General features: G+C 48.9%; 9 protein-coding genes across 9 annotated transcripts; 3 read left to right on the forward strand and 6 right to left on the reverse strand.

Moving 5' to 3' along the window:
* Positions 1–620: 620 nt before the first annotated feature.
* BGZ61DRAFT_484943 (uncharacterized protein) lies at positions 621–2,106 on the reverse strand (the record flags this gene model as incomplete). The annotated part of the gene is made up of 6 exons (XM_046249660.1): positions 621–781; positions 832–922; positions 1,088–1,279; positions 1,415–1,529; positions 1,564–1,953; positions 2,000–2,106. 6 exons carry the CDS (start codon positions 2,104–2,106, stop codon positions 621–623), a joined length of 1,056 nt encoding a protein of 351 aa, XP_046096996.1.
* Positions 2,107–4,601: 2,495 nt separating this feature from the next.
* On the reverse strand, positions 4,602–6,978 carry BGZ61DRAFT_367599 (cellobiose dehydrogenase; the record flags this gene model as incomplete). Its single annotated transcript, XM_046241803.1, has 3 exons — positions 4,602–4,706; positions 4,797–5,672; positions 5,734–6,978. The coding sequence occupies 3 exons, from the start codon at positions 6,976–6,978 to the stop codon at positions 4,602–4,604; spliced, it is 2,226 nt and encodes a 741-aa protein (XP_046096997.1).
* Positions 6,979–8,517: 1,539 nt separating this feature from the next.
* Positions 8,518–10,457, reverse strand: BGZ61DRAFT_539192 (isotrichodermin C-15 hydroxylase; the record flags this gene model as incomplete). Its single annotated transcript, XM_046254761.1, has 7 exons — positions 8,518–8,692; positions 8,763–9,186; positions 9,236–9,297; positions 9,354–9,832; positions 9,953–10,029; positions 10,107–10,329; positions 10,386–10,457. 7 exons carry the CDS (start codon positions 10,455–10,457, stop codon positions 8,518–8,520), a joined length of 1,512 nt encoding a protein of 503 aa, XP_046096998.1.
* Positions 10,458–12,248: 1,791 nt separating this feature from the next.
* On the forward strand, positions 12,249–13,579 carry BGZ61DRAFT_484946 (uncharacterized protein; the record flags this gene model as incomplete). Its single annotated transcript, XM_046249661.1, has 2 exons — positions 12,249–12,300; positions 12,480–13,579. 2 exons carry the CDS (start codon positions 12,249–12,251, stop codon positions 13,577–13,579), a joined length of 1,152 nt encoding a protein of 383 aa, XP_046096999.1.
* A 123-nt stretch (positions 13,580–13,702) lies between these two features.
* On the reverse strand, positions 13,703–15,268 carry BGZ61DRAFT_402094 (uncharacterized protein). Its single transcript, XM_046243076.1, has 2 exons — positions 15,064–15,268; positions 13,703–14,996 (listed from the first exon to the last, which is right to left on the reverse strand). The coding sequence occupies exons 1-2, from the start codon at positions 15,187–15,189 to the stop codon at positions 13,773–13,775; spliced, it is 1,350 nt and encodes a 449-aa protein (XP_046097000.1). The 5' UTR covers positions 15,190–15,268; the 3' UTR covers positions 13,703–13,772.
* A 1,108-nt stretch (positions 15,269–16,376) lies between these two features.
* BGZ61DRAFT_484948 (RTA1 like protein-domain-containing protein) lies at positions 16,377–17,402 on the forward strand (the record flags this gene model as incomplete). The annotated part of the gene is made up of 3 exons (XM_046249662.1): positions 16,377–16,572; positions 16,632–16,880; positions 16,972–17,402. The coding sequence occupies 3 exons, from the start codon at positions 16,377–16,379 to the stop codon at positions 17,400–17,402; spliced, it is 876 nt and encodes a 291-aa protein (XP_046097001.1).
* A 1,287-nt stretch (positions 17,403–18,689) lies between these two features.
* On the reverse strand, positions 18,690–20,943 carry BGZ61DRAFT_510134 (RTA1 like protein-domain-containing protein; the record flags this gene model as incomplete). Its single annotated transcript, XM_046252047.1, has 3 exons — positions 18,690–19,408; positions 19,541–19,703; positions 20,932–20,943. 3 exons carry the CDS (start codon positions 20,941–20,943, stop codon positions 18,690–18,692), a joined length of 894 nt encoding a protein of 297 aa, XP_046097002.1.
* Positions 20,944–21,928: 985 nt separating this feature from the next.
* Positions 21,929–22,729, reverse strand: BGZ61DRAFT_367562 (uncharacterized protein; the record flags this gene model as incomplete). Its single annotated transcript, XM_046241801.1, has 1 exon — positions 21,929–22,729. One exon carries the CDS (start codon positions 22,727–22,729, stop codon positions 21,929–21,931), a length of 801 nt encoding a protein of 266 aa, XP_046097003.1.
* An 832-nt stretch (positions 22,730–23,561) lies between these two features.
* Positions 23,562–25,267, forward strand: BGZ61DRAFT_539195 (uncharacterized protein; the record flags this gene model as incomplete). The annotated part of the gene is made up of 4 exons (XM_046254762.1): positions 23,562–23,714; positions 23,776–23,985; positions 24,121–24,140; positions 24,187–25,267. The coding sequence occupies 4 exons, from the start codon at positions 23,562–23,564 to the stop codon at positions 25,265–25,267; spliced, it is 1,464 nt and encodes a 487-aa protein (XP_046097004.1).
* Positions 25,268–27,360: the final 2,093 nt, after the last annotated feature.

A 27,360-nucleotide genomic window follows, 5' to 3' on the forward strand; every position in this document is an offset into this window, starting at 1 on the left:
TAATCAAGGGACTTTATCCCTAATTAGAAATTAAAACCAACTAGGGCTCCGTTTAAGTGTTCCAGGTTAGTTGCAGCTGCAGTATCCATAGTCTGAACTTGCACAGTTAATGCTTACTGCCCCCGTCAGTAAGCTTTTGTCCGCGTTGTCTGTAGATTGCTGAAGGCTGAGATCTGGCGTTAACGGCGCGCTTATTGGGCTGACGATACCGAATGGACGACATTGCCTTCCTAGCGTGGCAGATTTTGCCCCTGCCGATATGGGAAGGGCCTCGGAGTGACGTTGGCACCTTTTTGTCAAGGGAAAGGTTTAAAGGAGACCAGGGGGGGTAGTCTTTCCAAATTCCAAACCTTGATAGAGCTGGAAGGGTGGGTGTAAAGGCATACTTACTCGGTGTGTGTGCGATCGGATCCAATCGGCGAGTTAATCTTTGCGGAAAGTTTTGGGAAGAAAGAAAAGGAGTTCCATCCTCCTGGGCGGAATTTTTATTCAGAAGAATAAAGGACGGCTGCTAATTAGGGTAGTTGCTTGCCCATTTAAGCAGCCTCAACTAACCAAGTCAGGCAACTTGCTTGTTGGTTACCCTGGCAAGACATAAGGTGACAGAGAACGGTTTAGGACTAGTGAAGATGTTCGCTGACCCGGTCGACTTTGGCATAATACGCGTCATGAAGAACGGCTCTCGTCGTCTTGGACGTGGAGCCCGCGATGCTTTTGTAAATTCCCAACGCCGGGTACGGGATGAGGCCGGACATGGGTGTATTCAAGGCCAGTACAAGCGCTATCAAGGGAAATCTCACGCGCCCGGGTTAGGCACTCAACTCAACTTACCACTGCCAGGATTGGCGATCAGACCGAACCCTGCGTTTCCGATCCCTGTCACCGAACCCACGGGGCCTCCTTGAACCGCATCTACGACGGCCTGTTTGAAGAGTCACCAAGACGCATTCAGGAACCCGTATGCCAAGTTCTAGTGGTTAAGTATTGTCAGTCACGCATTCAGACTATTGGCAGGCGTCACGTTTCACGCCTTTCCAGCCTCGGCTGTCCCGCTCTTCCACTCCATGATCTTATCGTGTTTCCGCACCCGGTCTCCATATGGCTCAGGGAATTTGCGCCGTCCTTCCGTTGGAGCAAGGGGCACGTCGACTAAAGATCCTTTGAGAGGACTTGACGCAATTTTGGAGCCCCGGTTGCGGGCGGACAGACTTGTCCCCGTTGCGGGCGGATTGACTTGCCCCCGAATATGCTGCCACAGCAGGGGCGGAGGCGAGTTGAACTACGCTAGATGGAGTTGCACTGCTGGCGCTGGTGCTGGATGATCTGCCTCCTTGTTCTCAAATTCTCAACTTGCGGTCCAATATTTACCCGTGTATGCTTTCGTAGGGGCGGACACGAGACTTCCGAAACCCACCGAGAAATCGACCGATGAATCAAGGAGCGCTGGTGATGTGGCAGTCAGGGGATCCCAGCGCCGATTCTCGATTTCTATCGGATTCGGGCGATTTCGAGTCAGTCTGTCAGTGCGCCTAGCATCAGTGAGTGTTTTGGACGTGGGCTTACAGTCTTACCATGGCGAGGTCAAGCATTTGGTGATGGCTTAGGACACTAAGGGCTCTAGAAGAGAGCTTCAGGCCGTTTCTAAACTTCTTCTTCCTTTTCTTAGGGAGAAATTTGGCGTCGAAGGTCCACGTAGCAGCCTCTCCTGGCAACAAGTCGCATGTAAGGCCTTCTCGGGGAAGATGTTGATGGAACGACTGCATGGCATGCTTGACGCCGCTCTCTGTCTTCATCGTTGCCGAGATCCTTCGTGCCGCGTCTTTGGTAGCAGAGGCGAGCAGTGTTTGTATTGCAGCAGCGAGGTTTTCTTCGTCGGGCAGCTTGTGGTTGATGGGATGAGGACCAGCACCGGCCACTGCAAATCTCTCACCCAGAAAGTTTGACTGGATAGCCCTGTCAGCATTTCTATTTCGATAGCGGACCAGATTTCTATCCGTACTCCTCAATGAACGGCACAATGGATGTCGGACATGCGTTAAGCAACCCACATGCCGCTATTCCTGCTCCTCTATGGTGGATCAACCAGCCACTTGCTTGAATAACCATTCTGGTTTCTATTGTGAGCTATTTTCTTTATCGTTTCGGGGGTTATTGCTTGCACTTACTATGAGGACAGTCTCCGATTTCTCGTCACCCCAACCATCGCCAAGTTCACTTCAGCCACTAGAGATAAGAGTGCCAGAACTGCTCGAGTTTCTTTTGGACGATGGTTTGTTTCCGGTTAATATCGCCGGCCTGGAGTAATGCAAATAGGGTTTGACCAGGGTTCTTCACCACATACTAGCTTATTATGTATATGCGATCCCCACCTGCGGGGAAGAACTCCAGTTTAAAATCTGCAGCCTTTTACGACGAGTAATCAAAGCTGTATTTATATTATTATTAGTAGAGGAGTAAAATACTATATTAGTAGAAGTATATTAATAATAGATTAAATATTCTTTAAGTAGATAAATAAAACTGACTTCTTATATAATATAACGTACATGATAAGCTTGCGTGACAAACAAGCTTGCGTGACAAAAATACTAACCTTTAAAATTAAAACTTCAATAAAAATACAACAACACCTTAAATCAATTAAAACTAATTGCTATACTCTTCTCTAGAGGTCTCAATAACAGCCTGACAGGTCCTTGCATTATGACTGGCCTTTCCATAAGTTCCACAGCGCCTTTCCCTCGGCATCACCGACCTCGCTCGACCACCACTTCTCGACGATTCAGCTGCTACCTGTGCATCGACATCTCTCTAATCTATCTCACCCCTTCCCTCATCTACAGTCATCTTCCCTCTATTCTGTAGGCGGGTCCTTTTTGCTCTGCGCCGCTTGCTAAGAGTCTTATTTGCCTGTCGAAGGATCTGGTTCTCAGACTTCAATAATGCCATTTGATGCATTATTGCCTTTGTTCCCTTAGAAAATGACTCAAGCGCCTCAAGGATAGATGCTGGAGAGCTGCTCTGATGCCTTCTCACTCGTCTTTTAAGGTATTCAGACTGCAAACTAGCCTCAAGCACTGTCTTTGGGGTCTTCGAGACCCAAGGGTCGGGGAGGCCGACCTCCTCTGCAGCTGGTGTTGGAGTCCGTAGCTGCACATCAAGCTTCGATATGACATTTTCTGGGTTCAAGGGAACAAGTCCGGCCCCTCAAAAACCTCCCTCAATATTACTCCTTGTCATAGCAGCTGCGTGGGCAGCATAGAAGGCTGGGAAGAACTCGGTCTTCGTAACGTGGGTTATAGAGCATCTGATCAATTGCTCAATTTCTCGACCATAGGCTGTTTTAAGCGGCCCAAAGTATCCAACATCAAGAGGCTGGAGCAGATAAGATGAATGAGGCGGCATACAAAGCATAATGATGTCGTTCTCTTTACAATATTTCTCAAAGTCGATGGAGTGGTGACTTTTATGCCCATCGAGGATCAGAAGACGATAGCGACCGGTCGATCGATCCTTTGTGTGCCGGTCAAAGTGCTTGAGCCACTCAAAACCTGTCTCATTGTCGGTCCAGCCATTTTGAGTCGTCGCAATAGCCCAATCGCCCGGGAGGTTGCTTTCCTAATACCAGCTAGCGAGGTGATATTGGCCCGCAACTACGATGAACAGCTGGATCGCCCAGCCTTCCGCATTGATCGCCTGAATGACTGTAACCCATTCCCGGTTTCCAGGCTAGACTGATTTCGGGTTTCCACGCCTATCTATGCCTGTGACGACCATTCCGCTTGCAATAATACCCATCATAAAGCCAGTCTCATCAAAGTTGTAGATATCAGCTAGGTCGATACCATATTTCGCAATTGTGTTCTCCACGAGCTGGAACCAATTGCAAATAATAGTTGGATCTTTGCATTTAGCCCTCTAATAGTCATATTTACGAAAAAAACGCGTCTTGAGCTCTGGTTGTCGCCTGATAAAGTTAGAAGCCCAGCGCTTGCCGACGGGTGACGCGTCGCGGTCGGCGAGCAGTCGGTTGGCCATTTCTTCAACACCACGCAGTCGCGGGGGAAACCCTCGCGAATCCAGGTCGAGGATGAACTGAATAATAATCTGCTCTTCTAGATCAGATAGCTTGCGTGATTTGGGGATCCAATCGCGTCGGGATTGAATCCCCTTCTGCCGGCGCCATAGCATCATACGGCTAACTTTGTAGATCTCTGCAGCGCGTTGGAGCTTTAATTTTGGGTCATTTTGAAGGGCCTGAAGCGCAAGAAGGATTCTACCCTCAATATGAGGGTCAGACATATTTTGTGGTTGAGAATTAATTGATTAAATGGAGATAATGTAGGTGGAGGGATTTTTGTCACGCAAGCTTGTTTGTCACGCAAGCTTATCATGTACGTTAGCAGTAATATTATAAATAAAGTAATATAGTAAAGTAATCTGTTATATCTAGTAATATATAGCTGGTATAGCAAGCTAGATAACCAAGTTATATTGATAGCTAAAGAGCTTGAGGTCTGTTACTAGTGCTATAGGTTTGTATATATAGTATGGAAACCTTAAAAGTCTCATATCACAACTTGCTGGCAAGGAAATCTCCATCACGCCCCGAGAGACCACCTCCTCCTCTTAGGGTACGAACGTTCAGTTTCACGGAGCGCAATAATCCTCTCCACAGCCCGCTCAGCAGCAATCATAACAATGGCCTGCGTGTTTCCAGTGGGCAGGTCGGCGTGGAAAGACGCGTCAACGACGAACAGATTCTCAGTACCGTATACCTTGGTGTCCAGATCCACGACGGCGGTGCCGCCCTCACGTCCATCATCCGTCCCCATCTTGGCAGTGCCGACCATGTGGATGCCCGGCTGCACAGTGCCCGCGAGGACCGACGCGGCGGTGGCGTTGCTTCCGGCGCTGAACACGAGGGGACTTCCTGGGCGGCGGGCCATGTCGAGCAGCTCGTTGATGGCGAGGGTCCATGCCTCGCGGTCCGTATCCGTGTTGGTCCACGGCTGCTTGGTGAAGAGGGTGTTACCGGCGGGGCTAATGGCGAGGGTGCCGCGGGAGGTGAGGCCGTGGCTCATGAGGAGCATAATGTTGACCGTGTTGTTCTCCGGGGCGCTGCAGTGCGACTGAAACATGATCTCGTGGCCGTCGGAGGTGGTGACTCGTCTGAAGGTGTCGAGCCGCTGGAACGACTGCGTCAGAATGCCCGAGCCGGCGTTGAAAAGGTCCTTGTCGGCTTGGGAGGGGTCGGTGAGCTGTTCGGGGCCGTAGGTGGCCAGGCCGCCGGGGACGTTGAAGCGGAGCACGTAGCGGGAGTGGTCTTTGACGTCGAGGCCGACCGGGAGGTTGATCCATTGGCTTTCGTCGGGGAGGGTGACACGGGTGGTTCCAGCCCTGACGATTTCGATCTGTTCCGAGGGGCCGATACCCGAGTTGAAGAGCACGCGGGGCGTGGACATGACGCCGGCGGCGAGAAGGACGCTGCCGCCCGCCTTGAGTTTGATAATCTGCCGGCCTTGGGCGTTCTCGATCTCTACGCCGGTCATGGTGGCTCCGTCGCGCAGGACTCGGATGACCACGGTATTGAGCTCAAGTTTGAAGGAAGACTTGGCCTGGGCCAGTGGCAGGTATGTATGGATAGGTCCAGAACGTAGACCATTTGCAATCTTTGCTCAGTCAGCTTGTGCTTGTCATCGAGATGTGGTGCAGTGGAACTTAACAACTCACGTTTACTGAAGGAGGGCCAAACGACTGGAGCTTGTCATCGGGGCTTTCGATGCCGTCGGCGTACGTCCATCCGTTCTCCTCAAACCAGCGCCGCATCAGATCCGTCACCTCATTGTCATAGTACTTGCCGTCATGGGAGGGTGAAGTCGTTCCGGGGTTTCTTGCATACAAACGTGCGGCAGCAGGAGCAACGTCGGCCCACTTCCATCCCTCGGGCCAGTTCTCGTCAAAGTCCCAGGTGGGCGGGTGAATGAAGGCCATGCCATTGACGGAGCCGCCTCCACCCAGCACGCAGCCGGCGACGGCGGCCGTGTCAGTGCAGTATCCCTCTCCGAGGGTAGCCTGCGGCAGGGTATTGAAGAGGCCAGGGACATCGTAGTAGGTCAGGCTCTGGTTCCAGGGGACCAGGCGGGTGCCGCCGGTGGATGCGGTCGAGGCCATGCCGCGCTCGATGAGGAGGACGGAGCGCCCGGTCTCGGTGAGGCGCTGGGACGTGACGAGGCCGGCCGGCCCGCCGCCGACGACAATGTAGTCGTAAGTCGAGTTGGAAACCGGCACGGTGCCGTTTCCTGGCGGAGGGTTGCCGCCACCGTCCTCAGGAGGTGTGGTGGTGCCCTCTTCGGCCAGGGCAGCCCACTCGGCAAAGTCAGCCGACTGCGCCGCGACGAGATCGACACCCAACAACCCGAAGCCAGCGGCGTGGAAAGTGAGGCGGGATGCGGGATCGGCGGGAGCATTGACGGTGGCCGTGGAGAGACCGTAACCGACGGTGGTGGAACTGGCATCAGCTGCGAATGTTGTTCCGTCTGTCTGGATGCAGCCCTCGCACAGGAAAGTAAAGGTGTAAGACGCGCCATCGAATGAGGTGCCCTCTGGGATCGTCCTGAGTGAGGCAGATCCGGAGAAGAGGCCGGGGCTGGAGTAGCCCGTTGAGTGACGGAGCGAGCCTACGATCTCGTCCTCATGGGGCCAGGCGACGACCATGAGGCTGCCGCTCATCATGCCAGCGAGCGAGACTCCAGCCCATCCCTCGGATGCCTGAGCGCTAATGCGCCCGATGAAGTCGGTCGTGGGGTTTTCGGGCAGGGCAATACCGAAGCTGTAGGCACCCTGCGTGACCTGCTGGAAGGTGATGCCCGTATTCGGGTCGGTGAAGGCCGAGGAAGACTGCTGGGCACTTATCACGGTGCCAAGGAGGCCGAGGCCAAGGACCAGCGACGCAAGAAAACTGCTGGGCTTCTCCATAGCGGGCGTTGAACGAACGTATGAAGGAGGGGCTGTGGTGAGAAACGAAAGGGACTGACCATCTTGGAAACACAAGGTCTGTCGGGGAACACGAGGGCCTAATAAGATATGAATGCGATTTGATGTTCCCCTTCGAGTTGATCCATCCTCGCTGCCGGAGTTTTAGATATATCGCCGGGGTGATTCTCTGGCCCGATGACCGATGTTTCCATATGAGTAAACGGAGCCTTCGCGGAGCGATTACCCCATGCGGATCCCCCCAGCCTCGGGGGCGTCTTTCCGTCTGGTGGCTACTTGTACTTTTAAAAAAGAGTTTCGGTTTCGGTTTCTTTTATTATTGGGTGCACCGCCAAGATTCCCGAGGTTTTGTTACATTTCTCCCCTGAGCAGGGGCATGTGTCAACGGCAATCGACAGATGTAGCCAATGGGCCGATTTGCAAATGCAAGCATGTGGATTTACCCCTGACTAGTATGCGGTCCAACATGGAAGGTTGCATTATCTACAAGATCCGATCCCGATTAGGAGGACTGATGTCTCCCCTGGTCTCCCCCACATCTAGGTTCGGAGTAGGTCCGCTCCAGATAAGGTTAAGTTAGATCTTGGCCCCAAGGCCCTGATCGTTGACGCCGGTCAAAGTGACCGGCGTGCATAAAACAGCGCCAAGACGGCGCCTTCCCCGATTAGCACTGTATTTCCGCTGCACAAGAGAGTAGTACCCACCATCGAGAATTTATAAATCTTGGATTCGCAACTTTGGCCCCTGCCATCAATGTATCGAGCTAGCAGTGGCCGCTTACGACCCCAAATACGGTATTGATGCCAAGAAACAGGGGTGTTTTGACCGAACCGGCCGGGTCAAAGTCACCTGGCTGGTTCGGTCAAAAGTATCTATACTACGAAGATAACAGCAATAGCAGCACCCAAGCCGATAAGAGGTCAATTTATTAATGTTTCCAAAAGCCCAGAGTACTATAGCTGCTATACTTGCTATACCTGCTACAGGCTATCGGCGCTGTAGCTGCTGTTGCTGCTAGAAGCTATTATAGATGCTGTGGCTGCTGTTGCTGCTGTTGCTGCTAGAAGCTATAGGCGCTGTGGCCGTTGTAGCTGCTGACTCTATAGGCGATGTAGCTGCTATAGCTGCTGGAAGCTGTAGGGCTGAAAGCAGTGAACAGGCCGATTAAAAAGGGTTAGACAGGCCGGCACCAACCCGAGACAGTCCATGGTAGAAGTCACACTAATGTATGCACCAGAAAGTCACCCTGACCCGTCGCCGGTGACTTTGACCGGCGTCAACGATCAGGGTCCAAGGTGGGTTCCACAGCATTAAGGCTACTTACCCTAGACCCTTGAACAAAAGGAGAAGACAGACAATTCACCCTAATATCTGACATCTTCGATATCGAGAAGGAATGTGAGCAGCCATGGGGGAACAGATAGAGCATAAAAGAAAAGAGCTAAAGCTTGGCAATTGCTTTGCCTGTAGAGTTTCGTTCTCGGGCCTGACTTCTGCGGCTTCTTATCATTTTGCAACAATTTAAGAAACTGGGCGCTCGCGGGCAGCTGCCGTAATCTTCACTTTCAAGGGTGGCTTTTCCCAAAACAAAAACACCTTTTGCCTATTAATCCAGCCGTCGCTCTCAGGGGTGAGCTCAAAATCAAAGTGCCACAGCATTTGCGCGAGTACGAGCCGCATCTCGGCCCAAGCGAGGCTATTGTTGTTTAGCATCACAAGTATTAATGAATACGACACTATTCTCAGGTCTGGACGAGTAAACGTACTTCTTCCCAGGGCAATCATGGGGCCTCATGCTAAAGGGTTTCACCACGTCTCTATCGTCATCTTCAAACTCGGCAGGCCGGGACTTGAGCCATCGCTCAGGAACCATATCGTCCGGCCTGTAGAAGTTCAACCCGGAACAGTTCGCTGCCCAGAGATTCATCGTAAGGCTTGTATTAGGCGGGACCGCCTCCCCCATCACGATGTGCCCCTCCGCCGCCGTCCGCCGGAAGAGGTTACCTGGTGCGGGCGGGTAAAGGCGGAGGCTTTCTTGCAGGACGGCGTTGAGGTAATCTTGAGCTTGGAGCGCGAGTAGCGTCATTTCCGAGGCACTGCGGAACTGTGTTCGTAGGATGATGGTAAGTTGCTGCATGACTAATGGATGCTTGCAAAGAAGATATATTGAACCTGTGAGTAAGGTGGCGGCTGCAACAGTCAGTCCTATTGGATATCATGAGCACGAGCACCGACGTACTGGTCTCGCTTCCGGCGATGAGAAAGGTAACAGCAACGGCCTCCATCTCATTTTGAGATACGCTATGGTGTCGTTAGCAAAGAGCTCGATGAATCACGCTGATCTTATGTAAACGGACCGTCCTTCGCTGGCAGCCTCGATGATGCACGACATAAGATCGGGTCGGTCGGTTCCCATGTCAAACCGTTTTGCCACGGCTCTGGCAATAAACGACTCCTGCTTGTCCTCCTTGTTCCGGGGACAGCATGCACCGATGGCACGGAGAACGCCTGGGTATCGGCTCGATTCTCGGATAAAAGCGAAGACTTTCGTGGTCCACTGGATGTTGCGGAGCCATGGATGGATCTTGCCGTCTTCGAGCCCGCGAAAGCTCTCACCTAGAGTTAAGTCGCCGGCAATATCTGTTGTGAGGAGATTGATCCATTGCGCAAGGTCGATGATACCACTGGGTGAATTGTGCCGAGATTCGAAAAGTCTGTTAATGAAGAATGCCGTGTACTGTTGAAGACAGACTTCTTGTTGTGAGACTGCCCTCTCGGAGAAAGCGTAGGCTTGGGTGCGCCGGAGTCGGCGGTGACCCTCCGCATCGAGTGGTGCCTTGAGAGAAAAGAAAGGAGTAAGTAAGTCGTTGCTTTTGTATCAAGGAGTGCCCACAGCCAGCCGCCAGTCTCAGCCTTGACTCCAGGAGATTGGGGGGGGGATGACAGGTTCAAATACCTTCCGGGACTCCAGGTAAAACAAAGGGTCTTTAGGGATGTTTCCCCGCCCGTTCGGCTGCTGAAGGCCGTAGATGTCTTGTACTATGTTAGACATGCGCGCAAGGGGGCACCTAAATTGTTTTAACATGATCTGATGGTAGCGGGGAACTCACCGACCCACGCCGTGCTGCAAGTGAACGAGAGCGTGTCAGGGTTGATGCGCACCACATGGCCGTATCTTTCATGCAGATATTTCGACTCCCTCGTTGCTCTTCCGCGTAGAACTGAGATTGTATGAGGAATACGGCTTGCCGCTAGCCACCAAGGCCCAGGGTATTTTCGAAGCGGATGGAAGTGAATGTTGTAGATAGCTTTCAGGACGAGGTGGAGAAAGCACTGTCAAGAGTTAGCAATCAGCCTGTGTCAAGAGCAAAGGTGATGCCAGTATTGACCTGCGCGAACAGCACTACCACAACATATGTCCATGATGAAAACGCGGATGTGAGAGGTGCTCTCAGAGACATGGTGCAAGGGATGATGCGGATACCCTCACCAACAAGACACGCCAGAATCACCCAAGGACGATGATTATAAGAATTCTCGGGCCACTCGACGTTGGGCTCGACTTCCTTCAAAACGCGGGAGTGGCGGGACGGCAAGAGCTGGGTTCGACGTTCCTCTCACGTGTTTTCCAAATTGTCGCCGAGTCTTGATACCGACTACATTCGGTCTCCCGCTCAAGGCTCGGATTGAGTCTCGTTTAGGGCTCGTATAGGGAGGGTCTCCCTCAAGGCCAGACAGGGGTCTCAATCGAGGTTTGTACTCCGTAAGTTACTCCACTTGCTACAAATTGCTTGCACAATCCGTTTTATCTGCCAATTAGAACACTCACTTGACAGTAATCATTATTCAACGGCAGCAGGAGCTTGATTTGCTCAGTTCTAAAATCTAGGCCTTTCCTCCGGGGGTGCACTGCAAGTTATCAATTCCCTAGCACATGCAGTATCATGGCAGAAATTCGAAATAAGAGTTGGTAGCCAGGGACTTTAAAGATTCTTAGTAAATTGCGCTGATCCTTGTTATAGACAGTTAGGGGAGGGTCGTATTGCGATTTTATCGGTTTTTATTGCGGTACTCTTTTATAGGAGATAATGACGACAAGGCAAGGCGGCATACACGGAGACAACCAGAGACCAGATAGTTACAAATTGATGTAGACGTTATTCCTCCAAATCCTAGACCATAAATTCATTCTTCTTGCATCCAGTCCCTTCAAGATTTACCGTAATTCTCTCCAGTAGTGGAAACTGATCAATCACCCTCGACTATGTCGATCTTATCCAAACTCCTCATCTTGATTCTGATTCCTGTACCCACCCTGTCATATAGCTCAGCCGAGAAAATCAGTCGCGCCACAACCCTGCCATACCTGGCTGGCACAGCGATCCCAGCTGCATCTTTATGGGCGAGAGAGATACTATCACCTTCTGCACCTCGTCAACTTTCCCGCTGACGCCGGGACTCCCTGTTCACGCCAGTAAAAGCCTTACCGACTGGAAGCTAGTCAGCTCTGTTTTGTCTAGGGAGAGCCAATATCCGGGCTATGACCAATTGCTTGCTCAGAGTGACGGTGTCTGGGCCCTGAATTCAAATCGGTTGTCGACAGGGTTCCACGTGCTAAAAAGAGCGAGGACGGAGATGCGCGCACCCCCTGAGCTGGCTCGGAAGAAGGGTAGTGTCGTTCTTTGATTGGCAGAGGCATCTCAGATGGTGGGATGAAGGTGATAACACGTTGCCACTGTCACCATATAATATTATTTGAGTCGAAGTGGTTCATATGGATGTGGGGCTGCTTACAGTGAACGAACTCAGCCAAACTCGTAACTCGTATTCTTTTCGTTCTTCGTTTATCTGACCCACCCGGGAGGGTTAATCTTCATGCGGTGCAGCGCATATCCGTAGTGTTGACGAATCACGGGACGCCGCTTCCCTCTGGCTGGCCGGGGTTTATGTACTAGCCTGGGTTAGATCTACTGGCGCTTCGTTATCGAGAGAGTAGGCAGGGAGTGGGGAGGTGCAGCAACATGCATATGCCGAGGAAAACGAAGTATGAAATACGAGTTAGCGACTGAGACGAGACGCTCGATGCTAGCCATGAATTGTTAGCGACCGTTTATCGCACACACCTTGAACGGAATTCTCGGCCTTCTGAGCCGAGATACACGAGCCGTACTGATATTCGTATTCCATACTTAACTGTCACTCGCCATCCGATCTCCCTTGTTCTGACGCCTCGTCTCATTTTTCGCTTCAGTATGGTTATGCAACGTCAACATCACAAAAAGTCCAGAGGCGGATGTCTAGAATGTAAGAAGCGTCATATGAAGGTCAGGTCAATAACCTCTTATATTTTAAGCCCATAGAGGAACAGAAAATCCTCTCATAACACACCTCACTAACAGTCAAGAGTGTTCAGTGTGGGGAAGAAAAGCCCAATTGCCGGTCTTGTGTCATTCGAAGCCTTCGCTGCATTTATCGGCATCAAGCTCATACGTCACAACTGCCACGGAATTCTTCAGCTAAAGCCATAAGGAGCCCTGCACAGGCAGCATATGAAACATCTCCTAGTAATCTTTTGACCGACTTCTCTTACTCTTCGGGTGCTTCTTCGCCGCAACGTCCTTACCACCCGGCGGACGAGTTCGACCTGCATGATCTCGGCCTCTTGCATCACTGGATTTTGAAGACGAGCCGCACGATTTTCCAGTATCCTGTCGTTGATAATTCCTGGAGCGTTAGATTACCTCAGCTTGGGCTTCAGCACCCCTTTGTCATGTATGGCATTCTGAGTCTGGCCAGTCTGCACTTCGCCTCTTTAGACCCATGCAAAAAGGAGAGCCACATGTCCACAGCTGTTTCTTACTATTACCTTGGACTGAAGAAATTCCGTGAAGCTAGCGAGGAATCAATCGGAGACTGCAACGATGCTCTTGTCGCCTTCTCAATTTTCAACATCATTTACTCTTTCGCCACTTTCGGCCCATTATCTCAGCATACCGGAACTGTGCCCCGGACTTCCTGTGCTCTTGGCCTCGAATGGATATATTTAATCCAAAGCGTCCAAGCGGCGGCACGTCCTATGGACAAACACGTTTACGAAAGGTGGTTGAGCATTATACCTTTCGAGGAGATTGACTCGGGTCTTGAGTTGGTTGCTGGAGATTATTGCTTTCTTCACATTCAGGGATCTTACGAAAACAGCAGTCCTTCGGACATGGAAATGTATGACTCTACGCTCACTCTTCTTAGGCGCTGTCATTGTTGTATGGTTCGTTTATGGGACGGGAGTGATAGTCAAATCGAAGCTCACGGCTTCAGTAAATGGGTTAGTCCACTCATTTTTCTGCAGTACCTTTCGGACGCATACGTCGACAAGCTATACCAACGCCAACCGCCCGCTCTCATTTTGTTTTCCTTCTTCGGTGCGTTGTTGTCTGCTTACAATGACTCTTGGTTCATGGAGGGATGGGCGACGTCGATAGTATCGGCTGTTGATGATGCTCTGGGTGACTCCTGGGCGTCATACACGGACTGGTGTCGGGAAACAGTCGCGATAGGTTGGGTACCCTGGGCTACCGCGAGTTGAATCAAGCAGTTGAAGCGTTGGGTGAAAAGCGGGGCCTGGGTATAGTCCTGGAAACAACGAACAAATTACAAGGACAGATGTTTCTTTGTTGGTTACATACAGTCACGACACTGCTTGAACAAGGTTGCATCCAGGCGGTGATGAAGCAAAGAGGCTAGCTATACTTGTTCAGAGGTATGATGCTGTGAATATCCTATTCCGTTGTGGACGTTCCCACTACCTGCAGCGGCCACGATATCCATGGTTTCCAATAACTTCCCAGTAGGTCCCTGATGACCTCCACGATTGCTTTTCCCCAACCCTCCAAGAACCAGTAGTCATTTATTCCATGCAAAAGCGCGCCAAAGAAGGCAAAAAGAACCAAGGCAGACGGCTGCCTTTGATGTAGCAATGTGAAATATGACTCAGGAGCAAAATGAATAAACATCAAGGGCGCTGACCAACTTCGATTATATCCCCATTGTTCCAGATCTTGGGTGTCCATTGAGCGGAACTGTCGCGAATATAAACGGCACTTCCTTAGAATACGGAGAACTTCGGCATAGATGTCGCCGTCGTTGGAACCTTTCCAGGCCTCCCGTATTCCGCAGAAATAACCATCTTCTGGATCGGAGCAATCTTGCCCTGGATCCAACTCAAACCAGTTACCGACGCTCATAATCATTTTGAATCGGCCGAAGCGCAAGTTATTGTGAGTTGGTTCCAGCACAGCATCTATACCTCGCATCATTGGAATCCACTCAGCGCCAAGCAGTACATCAGTGCGAGAGTGCGGAGACGCATCGTATCGAGTATGATGAAGGGGGTTGGATATTGCAAAAACGTATAACACGTTTAATAACGACCATGTGAGCAATGCTTCGCTATTCTCCTGGCTTACACAATTGATAGCGTTCTGGAAGCCATATAGAGCTTGGTTGTGATGGTTCGTGGCTTCCGTGATACTGGCAGTTCTCTTGGACCCGTCGATATGACCGACGTGCAACGCAGCCAGACCCAGAATGGCATGTATTACAAATGGGTACTGGAGTCCAATCTGAGGAAAGAGGGTTTGCCAAATGTCGTTCATGCCGGGAGCTCGGAAGATATCCACGCTGGTACACACTGTCCAATGATGAAGCAAGCCCAAGTCGTTGAGGCTAAAACTTTCAGAAGACGTGGGAAAGACGTCGACAGCGCTGGACAAGGATGTCGAGACAGTCGCTGGCGTCTCTACCGATGCAGAACGAGTTGCTGGAGGACCCAGTAGGACAGTGTGACTGGATGTAGACGCAGACCCACAAGGCGAACGTCGGTCTTCTTGTTCGTCGCTTGCGGTACGACGATTGAGAGCAGCAGCCGCTGGAGCTTCAAACGAATATTGACAGTTGATTTCGCGTCTCAGGCATGCTCGGCAAGCCGGTCGTTCTTCATCACACTACGTGGAGTTCGTTAGCGCTGATGTCCAAGGCCGACCCGAGCGGGCAGTGATGAGCATGACGTACCTTGACCCGGCGTCTCCGACAGTCAAAGCAGCCTGTCCTTGATTTTCTGTGCGGCTTGCGTCGTTTAGGTGAGGACCCTGAACCCGTCGATACGGTCGCGGGGGGTTGGGAGGGAGTCGTGTCCATGTGGCGATTGATGCGGGTTTGCTCGCTCAAGGGTACAGAGAAATAAACGAGGAAACGAGGAAATGGGATGGAAAAAGTGTTGAAGGATGTGTCTCAATAAGTTAGTCGTCGGGGGCGTAACCATTTTTGTCAAACGTTATAAACGAGCTCAAGAGTCTAAACGAGCTCAAGGGACTAAACGAGCCGAGGCGACTAAACGAGGTTGAGGGAGCGAGAGTGGGTCTTGAATTAGAAGCTTGAGACTGCAGTTTGATCTAGCTATTATGCTTGGACGCTCTGCACGCTTGGACTGACAGAGGTGCTCGCGGTTGATAGAGGACCGGTGGATGAAATTTCCGGTCAAAAACAACATCTGTTCGACGATGGCAAACTGTACTTGACTCAGGGAGCATGGTGTTTTGGCCGGTGGTGGGGATGAAATTAAGGGGAAGGGTCACGGCCGGCAGCAAGAAACAACGTGGAACCAGGGGAAAACGAGAGGGGAACGAAGAAGGAACGAGAATTAAACGATCTCATCACTGAACGAGTTGACGAATATTCTAGCCGCAATGAGTTACAGCAGGGATTGCCGCTGCTGGGGCATGATACGACTACGCGCTCCGCATTCTTGTCGCAGTGCCAGGGCCAAATATGGGGACCGCCCCGACACGGCTATGCCATAGTACACAATAAGGAGTGGAAGAAGCACCTTTTATCTAGTACCTTTTAATAAGCGTTTCAAGTGGGAGGATGCTCGAAGGAAGCAGGCTCCATTGTACCTCTGGATCTGGCCCTCAAATCTAATAATAACCCCGGTAAGGCGTTCTCGAAGACGGCGACTACGCCTTGGCCTTTCCATAAACCAATAGCAGAGCACGGTTGAGACATATTTGATACCCATTTATCTCCCCTTGCTGCGTACAATTGTGAAAAGACCCGTCTCCCCTCAATCTTTGCAAGCTCCTAAATATCCAAGGTCTCTATCAGATTGTTCGCTTTCCTCATCTCTACATTACACGCCCACTACTTTGAATCTCTTCTTCGATTTCTTTCATTGACGACTTTACCACCTATCCACCCCGTCGTTCCTTGTTCTTGGATCTTGCGGCAAAGATCCTCAACCCACTCATCGTGCCCGGAGATTCTTCGCCATCCACCCCCGTTTTCCTGGTCATATTTTACCTTCGACAATTCGACAACGTCGCAACATGTATCTTTTCGATCGAGAGGGACAAGCTCCGGAGGAAGGAGCAGGAGCAGTGTTCAAACTCTACCACTACGACCCAACGATAGCGGGCGGCGTGGTCTTCGTGCTTCTGTTCACGGGCACCACACTTTTGCATTTTTGGCAGCTCATTCATGCACGATCCTGGTTCCTTATCCCTATGGCGATTGGCGGTCTCTGTAAGTTGACTTTTCTATATCTCCATTGGACTCGCAGGACTAATGTTGGCTTCTGGCAGTCGAGATCATCGGATACGCAGCTCGGTGTAAGTCCGGTAACGAGAGTCCAGATTGGACTCTTGGCCCCTATATCATGCAGGCAATTCTTTTGCTTGTGGCACCGGCGCTCTTCGCTGCGACGATCTACATGGAACTCGGCCGAATCATTACTATGGTGGACGGAGAAGGTCATACCTTGATACCTAAGAAGTGGATGACAAAAATCTTTGTCATTGGTGACGTCGTTTCCTTCTTTCTGCAAGGAGGAGGTGAGTGTTTTCTCCTATTGCCACCTCTTCTCCCTTGGCTGTAGGATGAACTGACAGTTCGACTTATTAGGAGGTGGCTACCAAGCTGCAGGATCTTTGGCAGCCCTGCAAAACGGTGCCAAAGTAATCATCGGAGGACTCTTTGTCCAGCTTATATGTTTTGGTGTCTTCATTTGTATCGCCGTCGCCTTCCATCGATCTATTCTGGCATCCCCAACCAGTCGCTCTAAGAGGATTCCTTGGAAGAAGCACATGATGGCGCTGTACGTCGGTAGCATGCTCATCATGGTGCGATCCATATTTCGGGCTATCGAGTACCTACAAGGCTTTGATGGGTATCTACTGAGGCACGAACTGTACTTGTATGTTTTTGACGCTCTTCTGATGTTCTCTGTTATGGTGCTCTTCAACTGGGTACATCCGGCTGAGATAACGGCCATCCTGAAAGGGAGGGATATGGGATCTGGCTGGAAGATGGATGCGGTTCCAAACTCTCATCGCCGCTTACGGTCGGAAGCCTAATGCCCTCAAACGGGGTCTTAATGTCGGTGGACCGGCATCTCTCTATTCGCCGGTGTTTCCAATCAGGGCATCAATTGGAACAAGATATGAGGAGAATGTGGTCATGGTCATAGGCTCAAGAAATCTAAGTCTTTTTGACGTTGGTGGCCAGATGTATCGGTAGTATTTTCGAAGAGCATCGAATAACTATTCTCAAGCCCAAGTCAGTCCAACAACCTGGGCCGGCCATGCCATTCGTGACCCCTAGTAACTACCCAACAAATTATCAACCACCCCGACAATATCCCTCCGCCATCCTTCCAAGAGCCAACTATCATCCGCGGCGGTATTTGGCAAAGCGCCGAAGGAAGCAAAAAAGAGAAGAGCCGTAGGCCGTCGTTGGTGCAACAGCGTAAAGAAGGCCTGAGGAGCGAAATGGATGAACATTAACAAACCTGATGAGGTCTCATTGTATCCCCATTCTCCCAGGACTTGAGCGTCAATAATCTCAAACTGAACAAGCTACAGGTTAGATTTCCCCAGGGTCCATAATGCCTCATCATATATATGCGCATCGATGTTGCGGCCCCACGAACTTTTGGTCTAGCGGAGATACTTGTTGTAGACGGGGGACTCTTGTCGGGGTCAAGCTCAAACCAGTTCCTTACGCTTAATCCGAGCCAAAGACCCCACAGCTTTAATACCCCCAACCATCGTCATCCATTTTTTACCAAAGATGCAGTCTTTCTGGTTACTATGCCCTCTGTTGTCTTCGATGTCGTCACTGAGCCACCCTGATATGCCGAAGACGTATACTTAGAAGATTCACTAACAACCTAAAAATAGGGCATCACTATTAGCGTTGCTCACATAGTTAACAGCTTCTTAAAGCCCCAGCACGGCTTGAGTGTGATGGTGGGCTGCGTCCACTGCAAATCTGCTCTTATCTGATTCGTTCAGGTATGCAAGATGGAGTGCAGCCAAACTGAGGGTAGCATGTATGACGAACTGATGCCTGAAGACGATATTTGGCATCATATCTCGCCCTAAAACCGACTTCTGGGCTGCTAAAGATATTAAGGCCTGTCGACATCGCCCAGTGGTGAAGGAGGGCTATGTCCTGGATCCCAAAGCGGGTCGTGCGAATATTTATTAACTGTGGAAACAATATCTATCGTTGTATTAAAATCGTCAAGTTGGCCGAATCCGCCCCCTAACGGTAAGCAGAAAAGATTTTTGACTTAAAAAAGCTGGCCTCTCGTGGAATCAGCAACCCTTCCAAGGCTCAGTGAAGAATCCCCGCGCCATCTAGCGACGCTCCCCACGCTCCCCACGCTCCCCACGCCGGTCCATCTTGCGATCACTTGAGCATGACGACATCTCCTGGTCCGAATTTGAGGGATTCTTCAGAGGTTGATGATGCCCAACATACCAAATCAAGATCATGCCCATAACAATAGCCATAAGCAGAGCGTCGAAAATGTAGAGGAAAATCTCGTGCGAGATGAGGTAACCGCCGTTCCCTTGAAGGTACTCAATCACTCGAAAGATGCTGCGAACCAGGATTAACATGCTGGATGCATAGAGAATGTAGAGATATCGCCTCCAAGGGACGACGCCTTGCATTGTTTCGGTCGTTGGGTTTCGGTGAAGTCGACGGTGAAAGAGCACCGAAGTAAATACGAAAAACCCAAATACAAAAATCTGGACGAATAACCCCCCGATAATGACCTTCTCGCCGGTCTCGTAAAGTTGTAGGGTTCCTGCGGACTGAATGCCACCACCTCCGGCTTGAAGCCCAAAGGCAATCACGTCTCCGGCAACGAAAATTCGAGTGACCCATCGCACCGGAATAAGAGAGAGCCTTTCTCCGCCAACGGTTCGAATCAAGCGACCGAGAATCATATAGATCGAGGCGGCGTACAGGGCGGGAGCGACGAGGATAAGGATAGCTTGGATGACGAAGCCGCCAATAGAAAGTTTGTCAAAATGGCTCCAAATCCTTCCACAATAACCGATCGTTTGAACTGCATTACTTTGAGTTAGCCCAACGAGCTCCTGGAAAATGCCGTGTCATGAAATCAGAGCAGCAGCATAGCGAATGTTCGATGCCAACAAGAACAAGGCCCAGGAATATCACTCAAGGAAAGGGTACGAACAAAGGCCGCCGATTGTGAACGGAATAAAGTAGTAAGCTCGGACTCGCCGCAAGCGCCATGTGTGCAAGATGGTAAGGACAGCAAAAACAACAGCACCGACGATGGCAGCCGCGAGTGAAGGTGTGTAACGATACAGTTTAAAGTCGAAAGCAGCTCCTGGGGCCTACATGTCGGCGTCTTGTGTGTTGTTCGCCATAGTATTGATGGGACTGCAGGTGGCAGATGATGGATTGCAAAAACCCGAGGGCTGCCTTAGCACTTATAAACAGCTGGCTCCGTCTTGTGCTCTGTACGAGGTAAAGTGTTGGTGTTGAAATTTTTACCAGAGGAGACTAGCGGAATCCGGCTAGATGAGCCCGAGTTGAGTATCCCTGAACGAGGAACAAGGTTGGTATCGATAAACGAGGAACGAGATACGGATCCATAAACGAGGAACGACATGTAGCTCCACACTAGATCAAACCGACCGAGTCAAACCGGCCGAGAGCAACACATGTGCAGCAGTCCTGATCGGCTCACCTACTGAACGCAATCTTGAGGGTATCCGACAATGAATTATATACCCATCTCAAAGGGCACTTGCACACACTAAAAGCAATATATGTGACGATCCGGCTTACCTGGACGGGGGTATAGGGTAGGCTGGGACGTGGGGGATGTGATCCAGGGTGATTATAATATTAAGGTAAGCAATATAGGTTGTACCCTGATAATATATTAGAGGTTGGTACCTGCAGCTTATTAAGGTATTGGGAAAGGTAACCAGTTGGACTAGAAACCTTAGTCTGTTTGAGTGTACTGGTGATCTTTAAATGGATTGGGTATATAGTCTGTTTTGTTGATACTGTTGGACTGACCCTCGGGTGCCGGACTAGGGGCCCGGATAAGACCGAATCCCTGATACATCAATATCTTGTCTTAGTCATGAGGGGGGTGTGAGATTGACCAAAAACCCCTCACCGGAAACAGGGCCCTGGAAGCAGGTTAGATCCTACAAGCATGATCATCAATATCATCATCTTTAGGCTCCACTATCGTCTTGATCATTATTGCCCTAATTGACTTACCCGTACCGGATCCAACAGATACTATTATTGGGGTTTTTTTTTAAACTGTGGAGCTTCTAGGGGTTGTCTTCGAGCGAGGGTGGATTTAGTCGACATCTTTTCGGAGTGAGAGGAGAAGCGTGCATGAAGGCGATGTTTGCCTGTAATGAACTGGGGTTGCTCTACCAGAGATCTGTGAGGTCGCTAAGAGGGAGCGCTGTTGATGGCAAATTGATGCAGAGACGTGGTCCAGCCGAGAGATCCATATTCTTTACACCTTTGGAGACAGCTGGTCGGCCCAGCATTTGGCGCGCCGGGCAGGTTTGATCACCAGAGGGCCGCAACTGTGTCCGTCATCCTGCTACAGCACGTCCTGTTTGTCCGCGTTATCCGAGTTCGAGGTTTGAGCCCCGTATATACTTTGTCGACATACTGAAGCTGGGGGAACCCTTTTTCACACACTGCCTGTCTAGCTGTCACTCAATCTTCCCGGGTGGGTTACTCTTGGCGAACCTGAACGTCAGCATTTCCACTACCTATTGAGTCGTAATGGTAGATGAAGTCTTCCCTCTTGTTGAGCTCAACGAGGCCGAAGTGACCCTGGTGTTGGAGTAGCGAGAAAAAGCACACCAAGTGACAATCTGCTTTGAAGCCCTCTCGAATAGTCGTGGCATTGGTATATGGGCTCCAGTCTGCCGATGGATGGGGATTGAGAAGCCAACCCAAGCACTCGCACAGCAAAACAAGCCGATTACCCGAACTGCCTTAGCTAGAAGAACTGCCTTAGCTAGAAGCAAGCAAATCTCGGACTAGACTTTAAATTTATCAGTGGTATCGGTGGAAGATCAAGGATACGCAAGAATAGGGGAGAAGATGATATCAACTTGATCAATCATTACTGTCCGAGCGGATGGGCCGAGTGAAATCCCAGTGTGGAGACGATCTGGATATCGGTGCGGCAGTGCACTTCGGGGTCCGGCCAGTATCACGGGCCCGAGAAACGGACAGTTTGGACCAACTGCGTACAGCAGGACGCGTAACAACGCGGTTATTCATCCTAGTAGACCCTATGGTGGTTATTTCACTCATATTTACAATTACAAAGCTCTCGCACCGGGATTAGAGATGCTCGGCCCATGTTTAACGCGGTACTGATAGTATTCGTTCCGATAAGCCTATGGAAACTAGCTGGCCAGGAGCAACGCCGAGGATGTTGAATCCCCTGTGCGCCGAAAGAAAGCAATCTACTTGTCGTTATCTATTTCCTAGCCCTGCCCAGAGGCAACGCAGCCACCTGTCGTAGTCACCCAGAGTCTCTGCCCTGCTACACTCGACGTCAAGTCTAACCGAGCGCCGCAAGAACCTTTCTGTTCCCCCCGTTTGCACTTACCGCAGCACCATTGACCCATCGGCTCTCTTCGCTGGCTAGAAAGCCAACAATGTACGCAATATCCTCCGGGACACCAATTCTATCTGCAGCGGATGTTTCTCGAAGCTGTTCCTTCAGAAAATCCGGTCCCAGAAGATGTTGGTTTTGTTTCCATGCATCAGTAGCCGTAAGGCCCACGATGACGCTGTTGAATGTCGCCCCTTTCTCCTTGGCAAAGTTGTCTGCGAATGAGCGCATAAAGCTGTCGAGAGTGGCTTTGCTGGCGCCATATGTTATGATAGGATCCGAGTTTGCCCACTTGGAAGCGCAGCTCGAGATGTTGACGACGCGACCCCCATATGTTGGTAGATGTGGCATGAGTGCGGTAGTAAGCGAGACTGGCGCGTAGACGTTTGCTTGCATGATCTCCAAGAAATTTTTGAGTGTGGTCTCCTTGATGGGCTTCGCCGCGGATGGGTCCGCTAAAACCGCATTGTTGATGAGAATGTCGATTGTTGTCGTTTTGAGCCCCTGAAGGACTTGAGGAATGATTTTCGTGCCGAAGTCGGGATCAAGCGCGTCTGCGTGAATGGCAATTGAGTGCTTAATGCCGAGTTTACGGCATTCATCCAAAGTTGCCTCAGCCGCGTTGCGGTTTGCCACATAAGTGATGGCGATATTGCTCAGGCCTTTACGAGCAAAGTGAAGCGCAATAGCTCGGCCAATCCCTCGTGATCCCCCAGTAACTATGGCCGTTTTCCCGCCAATGACCATGGCTCCTGAGAAGAAAGAGATTCAGACATTTTGGGAGTCGAGAAGTAGATTGGTAGACGGGAGACTAATTAGTATCAAGTCCGTCTCTTTTGCCTGAACTGTTTATCTCTTTATTAACATTTGGTTTTGAGTGCCCCTAATCTAGATGGTCACCTCAAGCTTGCATCAAGCTTACAAATGAATCTGAACAAAAGTCAAAAGGGTATTTGCGGACCGCGTAGTACCTCAAAGTCCGCCGCTAAAAGAACCACGCGAGCGGAGTTGAGTATGCAGAATGCATTACATGACTGCCTGAATATTCCTGCCGGGAAGTTGATGGTGCCCGAGCCGTACCCGAGCCGGTGTCATCCCACATAGTTGATTGCATCCCACATAGTTGATTGATTAGCATGGGTGTTGCGGACTTTTGGGACACGGACTTTAGGACGCACCGAACCCAGATCCAAATGCAGGCAAGGTTGGGCTAGTTTCAAGGAGCCGCCATTTTCTCTACGGTTCTCGCTTTGACAGCGAAGTACTTGAATCGTGCGGTCATAGGGCGACGCCAAGTGGCGCGGCCGCAGAGGATCGTAGAACTTTACAGCCAGCGCAGGGATGCAGAAGAGACAGGACTTGAAAGCTTGACTGAATACCAACTTGTGCAGCTCGGGTCTAATTGCTGTAGGATATATAAAGGAGACTTTCTGGACCTTACTCTCAACCTCTTAAAATCTGGCATGCAGACCTACGACAGAGAGCCTACAACATCAACATTCTTTTCAATCTCCTCCGCATTTGAACTCAAACCGCAAAGGCAGACCGCTAATAAGGGCTGTCGCCGTTGTTTGGGACGATGGAACTTTCAGGAACACTGGCTAAGGCCGCAGTGGTAGCCTGCCTTGGCGCTGGGTTTGCAGCAGCTCAGGATGTCTCCTACCTGCCGTGGACGGTTTGCGCAAACCAGACGACGACGTGTGCTCAAGCAAACGTGACCTTTGCGTACTACGTCAGTCGATCCTGTTGTCAATTCCGCGCGTTAAGCAACTCCAACTAACTAATCGAACCAGTACGGCTATCCCCTCTACCAGTACGCCTTGGCTGTACAGCGCACCACGAACGCCTCTACGAACTCGCTGTTCCATCAGCGCAATGTGTCAACTGCGGCCGACAAATGGTTGAACAAACCCAACGTTGATACTCTATACTCTAGAGCGTTTCTCGACCTGTCGTGTTCGGATCTGGTCATTAATGTCCCGGAAATGGGAGACCGTTACTGGGTGAGTCGTGGTCCCTAAGTTTCTTTGATCTTCTTTTTCGCCCTGGTGAAAGTATGCCATCTTCCGCTTAGACACCCACGTTGAAGACGCCTCCGATACTTCTCGTAGTAAATCAAGGCTGACATACACTATTAGGTCTGGCCCTTCTATGACCCGTAAGGTCCATCTAAAAACATGCCGATTTAAGCTCACATCGAATAGATACGGCAACAACGTTGCGAATATCGGGAAGCTCCAGTCGTACCCCGCAGGTAAATACCTTGTCCGCTTCGACAAGAGCAACCCGGGCGTGCACCGTTTCAACAAAAAGAGCCCGTACCGAGCGTACATCAACATTCCAACTCCATATGCCATCTCTGCGGTCCGCATCCTAGTCCAGCCAAACGAGGCCGATGCCGCTGCTGTCCACCGCGTCCAGGACCAGCTCGGGATTAGCCCTATCCGGAGAGCCTCTCAGCTTCCGGTTGCGCCGCCCCTGAACCTAACCATGTTTACCGACCCAAAGATTGTGCCAGGATCAATCAACACTCTCGAGGAGGGCGTTCTAAGGCTCACCGCAAAGTTGTCGCCGTACAATGCCCCCCTGGTTATCGCAGACAGGACCTGGGTGTCAGCAACGCTTCAAGGTGCTGGACTCGCCAAGGGATGCTTTGCGCAACCAAAGGGCACTAACCTCACCGCGGCGTCACAGGCAGCAAATAACTCCATCGTCAATGAGTTTTTTGTTCCAGGATATCTTCAAAATCTCGGTAATAATTGGGTGCACCCGCAGGCCGCGTACATCGGCAACTTTCAGAGTGCGTATGTTACGCGATACAACATTGCGGCGACAGGTTACCTGGCCCTGACAAGGGATCAGGCCATGTACCCAGCCTACGCAAGTTCGACAATAAACAACATCATCCCATCCACCAGTGCGTTGCGCTTGACCTTCTCGGCAGAACCAAAGCTGAAGTCTCACGGCTTTTGGAGTCTGACTATATACGACGCCAACGCATATCTTATCCCGAACGACCTTGATAGGTACGCATTGGGGGATAGGAGCAACTTTACCTTAATGGGCGGGACGATCTCTAGTGGTGCCGAGGACGGTTCTTTCCAGATTTTGATTCAGCCAAGCAACGTTCCGCCACCGGCCAATTGGACGAGCAACTGGTTGCCTGCACCACCCGACGGAAATGGCTTCCAAATAAACTTGAGATTCTACGGCGGAGAGGACGCCATGTCCAATGGGAGCTATGTGTACCCCGTGGTTGAGACAATTGATGCCATTCCAGCGTAGTGCAATGCATATGTTGTAGCCAGGCGGAGTGGAATGGACCGATCAGGCGTGAGGGTCAGGGCAGGTGTCTGGTGATCTTGGAGGTGTATACTAGACTATTCTTTTCTTAGGGGAGCATTGACCGACATAGATTAAGGATTTCGGAACGGCAAGTATAGAATAACAAACTTATTTGCGTCCACCAGTTTTTATTAGAGTCACTACTTCTGATCTGTAGATGAGATGTTCCGATCGTTTATTGGGGCTCTGATCTCGCACCTCAGCCACCGACCAGCCTGCTCGAGAAGTTGAACAGCCGCATACAAATGGGTGCTCGTATCGATGGAACATGCTCCTCGTGCCTCTGGCAATGGGAAGGATCACGCATTACGCTGGACTTGAGAAGATGGATGGCATCAATGCTTAACAGCATCTCGTATTGCAGAGTGACGTAAGAGCGAAACGATTACAAAGGCGCAATTCTCCTAGAGCGTACGCGCACGTCTCCATGTGGCAGAGCAGCCACCAGCCCTGCACCCTGGAGGATATGTCGGCGGATCAAGCAACTTGACGAAGCGAGTGTCGAGACGGAGGGCCTTTACACTGATCGGGAATACTGATCTCTTCTTCACCCCCAAAATTGAAACCCACCTGTCGTTGAGATAGACTTTCTCACTGTTATCTTACGACCCGGTCAACTAGACCGGGTTGACATTTCCCATACAAATATAAAATACGCTAGTAAATATAAGGGGGTGTCCGGGTTGACATTCTAAAAATAAGACTGAGTTATATAAAAGGGGGAAAAAATAAAAAATAACTGAATAGTTATATATATTAGAGTTTAAATAGTAAATAATAGAAGTTTTAAGATATAGAAATAAATACTAATAGTATAGTAATTAAAGTTATTATTTAACTATTATTAAATTAATATATAGCTAATAGAGTTATAATTAATTTATAGCTAGAATAATAATATTAAGCTATAATTTAAAAAGTAAAAAAATTAGCAGCTATAAAATTATTTAATATATATATAAGTAAATAGAAAGTTAAATAAGAGTATATTATAAGTATTTTTATAGAAGAATTATTACTCTAATTTATTTATTAATATATATATAATAAATCTATTTATTTATATTCTAAAATTTCCTATTATTATTTATAAAATTTATAAATATAAATATATTATTAATATAATTTATAGATATTTAGAATATAAGTATATAATAATTTTAGCTAAAAAGGTATCTTTAATTATTAAAAAAATAGATACTATTTTAAAATTAATTTATATATAAAACAAATTAGATAAGTTTCTATTTTTACTATTAATAACTAAACTAATTTTATATTTTAAGCTATTAAATTTAAATAAATTATAATATAATAAATATAAATATTTAGTTTTTTTATAATCTTACTTAATATTATTAAATAAATTAAAACTATATAATAATTTTAAATAGTAGAAATAAATAATAAAAGCTATATTAATATTAAAAGAAATAATAGCTAAATAATAAAATTATTATCTATTAATCTCTACTTAAAGCTTTTATTTAACCCCTCTAACTTTAATTTTATTATTTATAATTAATAATCTTAAGATAGTAATTTTATTTTAAGTAAAAAAATATTAAAAAAATATCTTTTATTATTAAAAAGCTAATTTCCTTTTAATACTTATTTCTTATTCTATAATAACTAACTTTAAATATAATAAATTTTATTTAAAAAGCTCTTACTACTAGTAACTTATTATATTTATATTATATAAATAATATCTAATATAATTTTAAATTCTCTTAGAATTTAAAAAATAAATTAAAAAGATAAAAGCTAAATTTCCTCTTAAATTTCTTAAAAAAAAGATCTATTTAAGCTATTACTATACTATTTATAATACCTAAATAGAAGATAATAAATTATATTAGCTATTTTTAAATACTATTTACTTTTTTATAATAGAAATAAAATTAATAAATAAAAAATTAGATTCTTAGTAGCAATTTTATTTTATATATTTAAATAAAAATAGCTATACTTTATAACTTAGTAAAAAATATTAATAATACTAATTTAAGAAGTTAAGTCTTTCTCTAGGA

The sequence above is a fragment of the Ilyonectria robusta genome, assembly GCF_021365365.1.
Source record: "Ilyonectria robusta strain PMI_751 chromosome Unknown BGZ61scaffold_32, whole genome shotgun sequence".
Taxonomy (NCBI): domain Eukaryota; kingdom Fungi; phylum Ascomycota; class Sordariomycetes; order Hypocreales; family Nectriaceae; genus Ilyonectria; species Ilyonectria robusta.